Source organism: Fulvia fulva, chromosome 6 (genome assembly GCF_020509005.1).
Source record: "Fulvia fulva chromosome 6, complete sequence".
NCBI lineage: Eukaryota > Fungi > Ascomycota > Dothideomycetes > Mycosphaerellales > Mycosphaerellaceae > Fulvia > Fulvia fulva.
The window spans coordinates 3,331,409-3,344,196 of NC_063017.1; the positions used below are offsets into that span (position 1 = coordinate 3,331,409).

The 12,788-nt window shown below is 53.8% G+C and overlaps 3 protein-coding genes across 3 annotated transcripts; 2 read left to right on the forward strand and 1 right to left on the reverse strand.

Annotated features, from left to right (window-relative positions):
* Nucleotides 1–1,393: 1,393 nt before the first annotated feature.
* On the forward strand, nt 1,394–3,919 carry CLAFUR5_07242 (Exocyst complex component sec15; the record flags this gene model as incomplete). The annotated part of the gene is made up of 3 exons (XM_047906390.1): nt 1,394–1,450; nt 1,509–2,735; nt 2,786–3,919. The coding sequence occupies 3 exons, from the start codon at nt 1,394–1,396 to the stop codon at nt 3,917–3,919; spliced, it is 2,418 nt and encodes an 805-aa protein (XP_047763482.1).
* A 6,160-nt stretch (nt 3,920–10,079) lies between these two features.
* Nucleotides 10,080–10,561, forward strand: CLAFUR5_07243 (uncharacterized protein; the record flags this gene model as incomplete). The annotated part of the gene is made up of 2 exons (XM_047906391.1): nt 10,080–10,216; nt 10,261–10,561. The coding sequence occupies 2 exons, from the start codon at nt 10,080–10,082 to the stop codon at nt 10,559–10,561; spliced, it is 438 nt and encodes a 145-aa protein (XP_047763481.1).
* A 1,202-nt stretch (nt 10,562–11,763) lies between these two features.
* On the reverse strand, nt 11,764–12,533 carry CLAFUR5_07244 (Apolipoprotein D; the record flags this gene model as incomplete). The annotated part of the gene is made up of 3 exons (XM_047906392.1): nt 11,764–11,847; nt 11,900–12,220; nt 12,276–12,533. The coding sequence occupies 3 exons, from the start codon at nt 12,531–12,533 to the stop codon at nt 11,764–11,766; spliced, it is 663 nt and encodes a 220-aa protein (XP_047763476.1).
* Between the last annotated feature and the right edge of the window lie 255 nt (nt 12,534–12,788).

Below are 12,788 nucleotides of genomic sequence, written 5' to 3' on the forward strand. Positions count from 1 at the left end.
GTGTACAGCGTTGGTGTGCCAATGCAAGACCAAATTGTCGTGCGTGCTGAGAAAAAGGTCGGTGGTGGAAGGAAGAGAAATAGAAAGGAAGCTGATGGGAAGGAAAGAAACAAGCAGTCGCTCCACGTGCTGGGCGATAGTGGGTCAGCCTGGCAGAGCAACTGCCCCCACTGCTCCCCAGGCCAATGGCAGGCGCAAGAATCAGCTTTCACAGCAACGAGCTGCGCACTGTGGGGCCATACTCAGCAGCAACCTTTCCATGACCTTCGAAGGCTCCGACATGTCGGGTGAGAAATGCAACGATAGTGGTCATCGTCAGGCTGGATAGTGGTCCCTCCCCTGATGGTGCTGCAATTTCCCTGGTCCTCGTGCTGCTTTTGCTCATTGCAGAGCGGCTTCCTACACCTCGTGCTGACCACGCGAGCTGGCATGTCCGTGCCGTGATGCATCTTCGCAACTCTGGAGCTTGCTGGTCGTGCACATGGCCCAGTAGTGCCTTCCCATGCAGGCACGACCGGATTGCGACGGTCCGTGCAATAACTTAGGATCCCATATTGGGCCACATAGTGTTTCTATGCAGCTCGCAATGTGCAAGTCTGTGTTGCGGCCAGCATCCACCGACAGACATCGGGAGTGAATCCTGCCTGTATCGTGCCTGCTCATTCATTTTGATATTGCGCTAGACGGGGGCACCTTGCTTAGCTGCTGATCATCCGCTTTCGATCGCGCTAGCGGGACACCTCCGAAAGCAGGCCCGGGAGTCGAGCAAGCCAGGCCGGGAAAGCGCGAACCTCGTCGAGATTCGTGAACATGGCTTCGTACATTTCATCGTAACTTCGTAAGACTGTATTGAGACCTTGCATATTCCTGCGCGTGCATAGTGTTTCCGCGACCACGAGTCTCTTGATGTGTTGTATGGAAGTTGGTCCGATTCGATGAGTTCTTAGAACGGTCGCGGTATGTTGATGCCTGGTGCCCCGTGTGCATGCGCGCTCGCGACATCGACAGACATCGGCCATGAGACCTTCCTGCTGACATCGCTTAGATCAGGAATCACACTTCGAAAGTGTGCACAGTGGTGTCCGTTCCAAGCCATCTTTCTATAGCCGGCTGCTGTCCATTCACGGCGTGTTCGCGCGGTTGCTGGTTCCTACTTCCGAGGCTCTGGCAGAGAGGTTGCAAGCGGTCGATGGTATCGTTGTCTGTTTGATCACACTCACAGCAGTCACGACCTTTTGTAACTGTCTGGAAAGAGCCCTTGATTACGCTAGCGAGACCCCACCATCAAGTGAGGACAGTGAGCTTTCGGCGAGGCGCGCATCGGCGCTCACACAAGGGCCAAAGTGGTCAATCAGAATCACTCCTGGACCAGTTCACATCAACATAGTCAATAATGCCTGGCCTCATCACTGGAGACCAGTACGATGATCTCACCGGCGCCGTGCAGCAGGTACACCACCGACTTTCCAGAGTCTCATAATTGATCCTTGGCTAATTGTAACACGCAGATCATACTATCGTCGTCAGAGTCTGACTATCTGGACCAGCTAATACCACTGCTGAAGAATGCCGAGACACAGACTCAGGTCACGCCTCTCATTCACGCTCTCAATCATGTCTCGGCGGATCGCGAAGCTCAGATCGAGAACATCTGCAACTCGAACCATCAGGAGTTTATTGGCAGTGTGAACCAACTCCAATCAGTGAGGGAAGGAACTGTCAACCTGACATCTGAGATCATGGAGCTCAGTCGCAGCATTCAAGCGAGTACCGAGAAGCTTGCAGAGCACAAGAAAGCACTCGTCGAGTCCCGTGGCGTGCGTCAGAACATTGACGACGCCACGCAAGCACTGAAGGACTGCCTGGAAGTTCTACGTCTCGCTAACCAGGTTCACGATCTTCTCGGCAAGAAGAATCACTATGCCGCACTGCGCGCACTCGATGAGCTGCAAAATGTGCATCTTCGAGAGGTCACCAGGTACAAGATCGCGGAGATGATCGAGCGCTCGGTGCCAGCTACGCAGCGTATGATAGCGGATGCCGTCATGTTGGACCTCAATACTTGGCTGTACCGCATCAGAGAGACGTCTCAGTTCCTCGGCGAGGTGGCTTTCTACCACATTGACAACCGAAGGGATCGACAGAGGCTGCGACTTGAGGCGGGTAACTACGCCGGTAACTTCAAGCTGAACTCTGCTGTTGAGCTCGTCGCAGACGAGCCTGAAGAATTCGATGTGCTGAACAACGACGAAGTCTCAGTCGACTTCACGCCCCTATTCGAATGTTTGCACATACATGACGCTCTAGGCGAGACGGAGAAGTTTCGAGCCGACTATGCAGCAACAAGACGAAGACAGAAAGATCTCCTCATTCCACAGACTGTCAACCTGACAGATGAAGAGAGCAATAGCTTGAGCAGCTTGATGGAAGGTGTCGCTGGCTTTGCCATCGTTGAGAAGGCGACCATGCAGAGGACGGAAAATTTCCGAGCTCAGAGCGACGTGGATGAGCTCTGGGACAGCATGTCTCAGTCCGTTGTGTCCCTCATCAGTAGTGCGCTACACAATGTGGACAACGATGAGAATCTGCTTCGGATCAAAGGCATCATCGCATTGTTCATCCAGACGATGGACAGCTGGGGCTACCCAGTGTCGAGTCTCGACAGTCTGCTACTCACGCTCTTCGACAAATACAGCTCGTTGCTGAAGAAGCGGTTCAGCGATGACTTCCAGGAGGTGAGTTGAGCACTGGGACGTTCATTCTGCTAAAGCTGACATGGACATAGATTGTGAGCACGGACGACTACATGCCGATGCCCATCAACAATGCGGAAGAATACGACAAGGTCATTTCTGTATCATGGTACACTCCACCACCGGATCAGGAAGCCTCGGAAGATCTGGAGTACCCTCGCGTGCTCCCCTTCAGCCAGATGTACCCTCTGGTCTGCATCGACATACGCAACTTTCTCAACCAAATCTACCTCTTCTCCGATGATCACTTCCGCCACACGACAGTCATCGACAAGACTCTGAAGGACAGCTTGGACGAGCTGTTGGTTGACAAAGTCTGCCGCAGTTTGGTTGACAGGCTGTCGTCACAGTATCCTGGTCAAATCGTTCAGATCTTGACCAACCTGGAGCACTTTGAGTCAGCGTGCAAAGACCTGGAAGCTCTTCTCGTTGAGGCAAGATCAAGCAGCAGCGCTGCCGGCCCCATCAAGCTTAATGCGACCAGCCAATTTGGTGAGGCAAAGAAGAAATCCGAGAAGCGCATCTTCGAACTCGTCAACAGCAAGATTGACGATTTGATCGAGACCGCTGAATACGATTGGTTGAGCACCTACGTACCTGACGACGCAAGCCCATACATTCAGGAGCTAACGCGGTACCTAACCACTACCATCAACAATGTCCTTCTCGGCCTGCCAGAGCACATCAAAAGCGTCATATACTTCGAGGCCCTCAGCCACGTCTGTGAAGCTCTTCTCTCACTGCCTCTCGACCCTATGGTCCGCCGCATCTCACCACAAGCCGTTGCTGCGTACAAACTCGACGTGGAAGACCTCGCCGGTTACGTAGAGTCCCTTCCTGACGGCACTCAACTCCTCGAGAGTCTGGGTCCGCTCCGCCAAACTACAGACCTTATGGCACTGGCCGCAGAAGGCAAAGGGGAAGAGTTCTTCGATTCATCCAAGTCGAATGTCCGCTTTGGTAAGGTAGATAAGCTCAAGGGAGCAGAATTGTTGGAGAAAGTCATGCAACAAGCGCCGGAACCGACCAGTGCGCGTAGGGAGCGTCACAGTCTGCTTCCTGACTTTAGTGGAGGCAGTGGAGAGATTTCGAAGAAGCCAAGTATGCCGCATTTTGGGGACTTTAGGGACAGGTTGGGTCAGTTTGCGAAGCGGGATCGGTCTTAGCAGGGTCGGTCTAGCTTTGCAGCGTGATCCATGTGCATCGTGGCTGCTGTATGGAGTGCATTGAGAAATGTTGAAATGGCATATCTATGAGCAGTAGAGTGGATTTCGTTCAAGATGATTTTGATTTTCGTGCGAGGCATAGTGAAAAACACCTGTCAATGGCCTGTACGGCACATTCTGTGCATGCTCTCTCGATCATTACGTTGTGGCCTAACAATATTGCTTCCCGCGCACATATCACAGCTCCAGATGCAGAAGTGCAGTCACATAGCGCAGCGCTGCAAGCTGCCGTGCTTGTATCCCGACAACACGCTGTTGCATGGCTTGACACGAGCAGCATGCTGCAGTCCGCAGGACTTGTGTGTAAGAAGTGTTGTCCTGCCTGTGTGCCGCAGGCTCTTACTGGCGTCGTGAGCGCAACTCTGCAGATCCGTATCTTGCGCAGCAACCATCTCCTCTCCTACAGTGGATCTTGCATGGGCACGCACGACATCATGTCCATCTCCTCGTGTTCTGCAGTGTCTGCAGTATTCTCTTGCTGTGCACGTTGTGCGTGTGCTGTGTTGTGCATGTATAATCACCAAATTTGCCCTCATCATGTGTGTACCATCTCGCAGGATGTCCCAGCTCCTCAAGCGCTGTCCCAAAATGCTGTAAGATGCTCTGGCATCCTCCGCTGTTCGTCCTGTCCCGAGCCAGTCTCCAGCTCTCCCAGGAGAGGGGACTGCCAATTATGCAGCGCGGGAAGATCTCGATAAGCGTCCATGATCTTGCATGATTAGCTCGTAGACTCCCGGCGCTATGGACAGCTTAAACAGACCTCATGTCCTGCCCAGAGGGTAAGTGACCGAGGTAGGCTATTTCTTCCCAGACCCAGACACCTGGGACCCAGATTTGGGCTGAGGGTCGACAGTGAGGTCATATGGACTTCTGCGCGGTATTTGAGCCTGCGAGGAGGATGTCGGGCCTATTGGTAGGCGTCTCGATGTGTTGGTGGTGGTCGGTTGGACGTCGGGTCGTCGTGACTGCTTCGCCGGGCTGAGAGCGCTTGGTCTGGCCATCGGCCATGGCCATCACGGACAGCTCACGACGACGAAGATACCCTGAGGAGTGTCACGAGCATGTTGTCGGGGAGCTCGATGTGCTGTTAGACATGTTGTGGTCAAGTCAGGGGCGTCCGGTGCTCCTGTGGGAAAGCGCAAGCTGCGACCGCGACTGTGTCTTCCGAGATCTCGACACGGCAAGCACGACGACAGCAAGACCATGAACCGGCAGTCACGTTCAACACGATCTTGCCATCATCATGTCGATACCGGCTGCCGCATTCTGCTCTCGAATGCCTTGCCATTTCGACAGCACGTAGCAGATCCACCGCAGCGATCTCCGAGCGCCCATCGAGCCTCCACGAGCCCTCATAACAACAACGAAATTACCCACCAGCGACGCCGCCAACATGAGCTCGTGATAATCACGGTCGTAGCTATGACAGTGCCACTCTCGCAGAACCGACGTCCCTGTGGTGCCAACGTCGACTGCACACGGTCGCACAAAACACCTCCCGATGAATCGACACCCGCGCTCCCTCGAGGTCTCCGCCGATAAAGGACGACGATGATGATACTCCTCGGATTGATGCAAAAGCCAATGGCAGTGCCCTCGGTGTGCCATGGAGGCTGGAAGCATACACCCACCTGCGCACAAGGGCCAGTACATCGGACAACTGCGAGCGCGCTAATGAGCGACCGATATCAGCGAACCTCCGATGAAACCGCATCTATCAAGTGAACAGCCACTTGCCATGAGACATAGTCGCGAGCTCAGTCTAGCAGGAGCAAGCAATGAGAGGAAGCAGCAAGGAAACAATCCAAAATGAACGCAAGCCAATGAGGACGCCGGCCAGTATGCCCAGATACCCTCTGCTGGGTCAGTATGGACAGTGGATATTGTCGGACTGCTCGTCGGTGGCATAGGCTGGGTGATGGACCATGCACAAGATATGCTGTTCGAGCCATCGCACGCTACACAAGATGGGTGTCGAACCATCGTACGCGTGGTCCATGGCCACTGAATGCACACTTTTGCATCCGTGGTAGGCTTCAAAGTGTCGACTCATTTCGCCCTGGATACGCTGGCACTTGCATAGAGAGTCTGAGGAAGTCTGACGACCGTTTTTGCCAGAACAGCGGCGACTGGTGTACTGCCATGAGACACCCAACGTGGATACGGCAGCTTCAGCACGCTGGCCAAACGCAGACGACACAGGCTGCATGTTGTGGTACAACATGGCTTCGATGGGGATGCCGTGTCATCAACAGCCGAGGTCCAGCTCCGCTTTCACGCCAAGCTGGCCATGATCCGCAATCTTGCTCGCAAGTCTATCTTCCCTCGCAACATCCTCAGTCTCGTAGAGCATATTTTTGATCTACAGTCAATTATGGTTGATGTCGCATGCAGACCGAAGGCTGGAGACCCTCTCGCGGAAGCAGGAAGATGACTTCTGTCAGCCACAAAGGAAATCTGCCAAAGGACATCTGGCAGCCTTGAGGTCCAGATAAGTCGCGGGGATTTGTGACTTCTAACGTGTAAGAAGACCTATATTGTGCCACATCGAGAGCCTTTTCCTGGTGCTCTGTCGATGCTCTCTACACTTGAAGCGTCAAGGCAGAGAGAGCCACCTTGTCCATAAAGCTTATGCAGAGCGGTTTCGGGAGCGCTGGCAACACTCCAACAGAGCGAATGCCTGGGACCCTAGATGCCAGTGTGTCGTGCGCAGGAACTGGAGCTAAAGCAGGAGCTGGTGACTAGATCGAGCGATACCTTGTTGTGTTGTCTTGACATGACACCTTCTGAAACGATGGCGGCCCGATTCGTTGCCCATATCTGGCCTCTTAGGTGCTGCTTAGCGCTGCGCTCCAAATCCACAAATCTCATGCATTGTCCCAAAGCTTCGTGATCGTTGCTTCGACCTCATCGCTTGTTGATCACGGCTCCGCTTTGATTTGCATCGCGAACATCTCCCTTGGCTGGAAGTGGTGCGTACGAGACGGTGATTTCCAAACAGATCAAGGCCCTCCGTCGGAGTTGCCATATCCAGCGATCGAAGATAGACCAGAGACAGCTGGGATGTCCCTTTCTACAGCTGCAACACTTGCCACTGTCTGAGCTCAGCCTGAGAAGCTCTAGTCGGATCTCATGTTGGAAGCCATCGGTATTGCCTTCAACGTGGTGTCAAGGCTGCGCATTCTTGTCAATGTGGTCACAACAGATTCTCCTCTTTCGAACGGCCCATTTCGCCTTCAGCCTCTTCTGACAGCCGGAATCTGGTCGAAGTCTGTCACATCTTTGGTCGCAGGTAACGAGCTTCCACGCTGGTCAGACACAGCATCTGCTCTGAGGACTGTCGGCTCCAACAAGACCCCTTGTTTCTTCGGTTCCATGGTCGATGATCCGGACAGCACATGATCAAGAGTACCCCTGCAATCTTTGTCCACCCCCATCGTCTCTGGCCAGATGGTCTAGGCGTCGGTCGAGAGACGTCCAACGCACCATCATCGCAAGCAATCGATCGGCGTGCCATGCTGTTGCTTAGGCATTGTCACGCCTGCCCAAACTCTTCTCGTCGCGACGCATCAAACCCATCAGGCACGGTCAAGCTCCTTATTACTTGATGAACGTTGTCCACCCGCGCTGCTCAAATCCTTCGGCCATCTTCACGAAGTCATGGAGGGACACTGCAGCCCACAGCCCGCATGTCATACTGCACCACCTAATTTTGGCCTCAAGACGATTTGATCCAGCACTCGCATCTCCCGTTTATGCCGCCGTTCAGAAGTACCCGCTGCAAGCTGACAATCGCTTGCGTGTTTGCTGCAGGTCTTTGTACTCTGCTTAGGTGTATGCTGGTATGCAACACAACCCGGCAATGGTCTAGCTTGGCCCTCAGACTTGTCGCTGTTAAGACTCTGGCGATGCTTCTGCAGCCCTGGCCTGGCGTTCCATGTTCCTGCGGTATGCGCTGTGGTAGCTGTGCCAGTGTTCGTCCTACGGCATCGAGGCTTTGCCGTTGGCGACGATCGCCGTTACCTTCGCCATTGTCCAAAGCTCCGCTGCTGTTCTCGAAGCAGATCACGGTAGCGGAGTCCGGCGCCAGCTGCACTTGCCCGACATGGTAGCTTGCTACAGAGCCTGCCTTGCGCTACGAAGAGCCGCTGAGCTGTCTGCTTGATCTGACCACAGCTCGATAGCCTCGCCCGCGGTAGAGCGTCAGCGCGCTGGCGGGCTTGTTGCTTGCTGTTGGCTTTGCTGGCAGCGGCCCATCTCTGCCGTGCTCTGGGGTGGCATTTGTCACGCCAGTCACAGCGGACGTCTAGGAACCAGGCTATACCTTGCCATGTCCTCCACGAGCAGTACCTGTTGGACGTCAACGCAGTCCATGTGGGTTTCAAACGCCTCGATGTGATATGCCCAGCTCTTACTCCTCCGCGCCCGCTCCCAGAACTATCGTTCGTTCGTCCGCGTCGATGCTCGTTCTCGAAGGATCCTCTGTCGGTCTTGCTGTCGCTGCGCTGACCTTGGTGTCTGCTCGAGATCGCTCGTTGCACTGCATAACTGTCATCATCTCCTGAACGTGATGGAGTATGGACCGTGGCCTGAGCCTAAGGGGTGTGATGGTGTTCATGGCGCGATATCCTGCTCTATCTACCACGTTCCTTCTCCGCGCTCCGCTTACTCGCGCTCTCTGCTGCTATCCCGACCATCTCATCTCATGCCATGGTGGTGGTCGTGGTCGAGGTCGAGGTCGGTGGTGGCGAGGAGCCTTTCTGCTGGTCGATGTAGGCTATACCATCAGTGTCAATTCATGCGAGCCCTAACATGAGTCTCTCTGCGAGAGGAGTGCATACTCAGGAGCGCGAACACCAGAACCAACAAGAGAAGGCCACTGGCGAACAGCGTGATCTTGTAGTGCTCGTCGTACACTGCGAAGAAGCACGACTTCGAGCGCGCCTTGATGGTGTCCCAGTAACTCATTGCGGTGATGCTGATGGCCTCTGTGGTGTGATAGAGGCTTATTTGCTTCCGTTGCTGCTGTTGTTTGCTGTATGGGTGGCGATCTCATCGGCCTACCTCTCGCAACAACCCTGCCACTGCCTTTCACCCCCGAGCCACTCCGCAGCGTACATCCAGCTTGCTGTACAGCTCACCAGCATGGCTTACCACCGATTGCACAACAACAACACGGTCAATGGCTACGAGAAGTGGATGCGGAGGTTGCATAGACCATCCTCTTGATTCTCCAAGTGGGTGGGTGGCTGCCCATGGCCTATATCAAAAGATGTAGCCTTGCGAGGGAAACGAAGTTCCTCATACCAAGACCTCTGCTGGCAATTTTTTAGGTATACATACACATATTCGAAGTTCGCTTCTAACAATTACAAGATCTCTTCAGCTGATCTAGCTCAATCAACAATATTGAGCCAATTCGACAACACTGCCAACATATCAGAAGAGCTAACCCACTGACATATCAACGTACTAATCTAGGCTAATCATCTAGTATAGACTAGTGCTCTGCTCTGCTGTCCGCCCGCCTGCTGTCGCTTGTCCTCCAGACAGGCAACATTCGCTAACATAACTCGCCAGTCCTCTACAGTACCAAGGTACTACGACCTATAAGGTCCCATCTTTTTTTGCCAACATCTCCGGCTATGATCACAGGTCTAGGAACACTCAGGGTCGATACTTTTTGCCTCTGTCTTGCGCTGACTGTGTGGCCTTGAGCTGTCTGGTATGGGCTGGGCCTGTTCAAACCCTGAAGTGGCTCTCAATTTTGCTACATCGTTTGCTCCAGCTTCACCACACCACACCAAGATGACGTGCAACGGTTTTGATCGTCTGCCGTCGTGCACGTGGACGAGGAGTATCTACTCCTTGTATTATGTTCATGGAAAGAGCCTGCGTTGTGTCGCTGTGGTTTTTTTGCACTTTCGATGACCATGAAGCCGGGCGTGAAGCAAGTGCCACACCAAAAGTAAGTCGATCCACATTCCTGTCCATCTTCGCGCATCTTCTTTCCAACATCAGAACAGCCAAGAACACTCAATCGCCTTCTCTTCTTACTGCTATCACCATACCACTAAGATCAATAGCACGATCCTTCGCAATGGCCGCAACAGACGCGCTCGCTCGCCACGTACAGGCCTTGCCACAAGAGCTATACGACCGCATCCTCGCCTACACCCTCACCACCCCCGAGTTCATCACGATCGACCGCGCATACCGCCTCTTCCGCAGCTACAGGTGGACCGAGCCTCGAGGATCAGATCCTTGCAATCCCTTTACAGCCGCAACACCACCTTCGAGATCGACAATATTGGCCTATGCGATCGATGGCTACGGTCTCTGCGCGCAGTCGCTCGACAGGGCATACAGAACCTCCACTACATCAGGCCCACGGGCAAAGACAGCGTTCCAGTCCCGGTCGGACCCGGGATAGGCGACTTTGCGACAGTCCTCTACATTATGGGCTTCTACCGGGCGAAGCTATCGCAAGGACCTGCGTCTCATGGCAAGACGGTTTTCATCGGCGCCACACGACTGCCGCAAGGATGGGATTTCGACGGTCGGTTGGAAGACAATGAGTGAAGAGAAGGTGGAACATGGATCCGCGCGTGATAGTCCGTCGGGGCCGTATGGTATAGGAGAAGGATCAAGACAGGACTGTGAGAAGTGGAGCCGCAATATCGTGGAAAGCATATCCTGACATACCCCTTCAGACGCATCGTTGTCTCCAGGCTACGGCTGTGGACTGCCTACGTTCGTTGACCGTGGTTTCTGACCCGTGCCGCAACAATTCCCGAGGCGCTGAGCTATGATTTTCGGGCTCTACACCACTGCTCTGCTCGTCAGCTTCTCTGTGCGCATATCATGGCTAGATCTGGTCAGCAATAGAAGGCAACTTGACTGCAGGCATGATGCTTTGAAATTCTATCCAGAAGAGCGAGGTGAGTAGGCACGGAACCTGGCATATGATTGCTCACTAACTACTTGCGACCAAGCTGTTCGGCAGTCAAAGTCACATCAGACGGCAGCAGCGAGCAGGCAGAGCAGATGATGGAGGCACTTGATGTGGAGATTGAGGAGGCCAATGGTTGTCGTGGAGGTGCAGTGGGTCCAAACAGCCATTGCCGGCCAACGCTTGGGAGGATTTCGACCACTCTGTCCTGGGTCTGGCACCAGAGCTCGACGTTTCTATGGGTCTCCGCGAGTGGATCAAACAAGGCAAGTCGTCGCTCGTTCCTCGTGTGCGTTTGCTAATGCTAGTAGTCATGGCATCCCGCATCGCTGCTGATTGATTCAACCAAGTATACACAGTCTAGCGAAACGGCAGAAAGCACGACGTATCATTGCCCTCGGGTAGCTAAGCCTCAGACTGAATCGCCCTCGTTGGCAAGGAGGACGAAGCTGGTTCGAAGGATCTGGTGATCTGCCATTATATCAATTCGCTGCTGGGGTATAAAATGTCCGTCCGAAGGTGCAACAAGCGACTGGCCTTCATGCGCTTTGAACACAGCTAAGAGTGCCTCTGGCCAAGCTGAGACCTGCGAGCAGAGACCTATCTCGAATAGCAACGATTGGAGATGTGCTACTAGGGCATCGTGGCACAACGCAAGCGACGTTCTGTTGCGCAGAGAGGAGGAATTCCGGCACGTGTACCACGATACAGTCAAATCACAGTTTATTGTATCGAAGCAATGTCAAACAGTGTCGCTACTCGCCTGACTGTCCATGAGCGTAGTGACCCGAACAAAGTCTTGGTTCTGTCTTGATCCCGGCATATCTTGTCTTTACGAGGACTGACACCCACTCTGATCCGTAACCACAACATTACTCAAATCACTCCCCAACCTCTCCGCTCTCTTCAACCACGCCTAGAGCACCGTTAGCATCCACCCAGTCACCCCATCTCAACTTCGAACTCACCTCAATGCTTGCATTGCCTGGCGCTTGCATCCTGCTCAGCACAAACAACGTCGAAAAATTGCTAGCCTGCACAATCGCAAAAGAATCATCCCTCGCAGCATCAATGTCATGGCAATCGTCGTTCGCACTTCCACTTCCAATGTCCTGAACGATGTAATTCGGTCCTGGACAGTCCGGCGCTGGCTGGCCTGGGAACTGCACTCGTAGCACACCTACGTGGCCGTAACCGGCATATTGCGAGACGGGGGTTGCTGTGCCTTCGATGTTGACGACTTGGCCTTGGGCTTCGCAGGCGTTTTGGACATTCACAGTGCCGTTGTCCTAGATCATGTCAGTTGGTGGAGGGACGAGATTCGCGAAATCGTGGAATACGTACGTTTAGGGCGTAGTCGGCGCGAATGCATTTGCAGTTGGCGGTAAAGGGAGCAATTGTGCCGGCGACTTGGTACCAGCGTCCCAGGTAGCTAGTGAGGTCGAAGTTGTCGGTGGGTTTGGGGTAGAAGCACTGCCCGTCGTATGTAGCATCAACCACTGCTGCTTGAGTCGTTCCATTCGTAGATTGTCGCTTGTTCAGGAAGTCGGCTGATGCCAGGCCTGCCGAGGAGGCGAGGAACAGTATTGCGGTGGTGAGCATCTTCGATGTGTAGTTACAAGACGGACAAAGATATCGGTGGCAAGGAGTGAAGTCTCGCAAAATTGTTACCGGACAAGCATCATCTTATAGCACTCGTTGAACGGATCGAGATTCGAGAATGCTCTCCGTGCCTTGCACGGTATGTCATCGGCGTGTACTTGCTGGGCATCCAAGACATGGCTAGACGATGCCATTGGGACATTGGATCGCTACGTGCGAGAGCCTCGCCAAGATCGTTGTATCTGAACAATACGA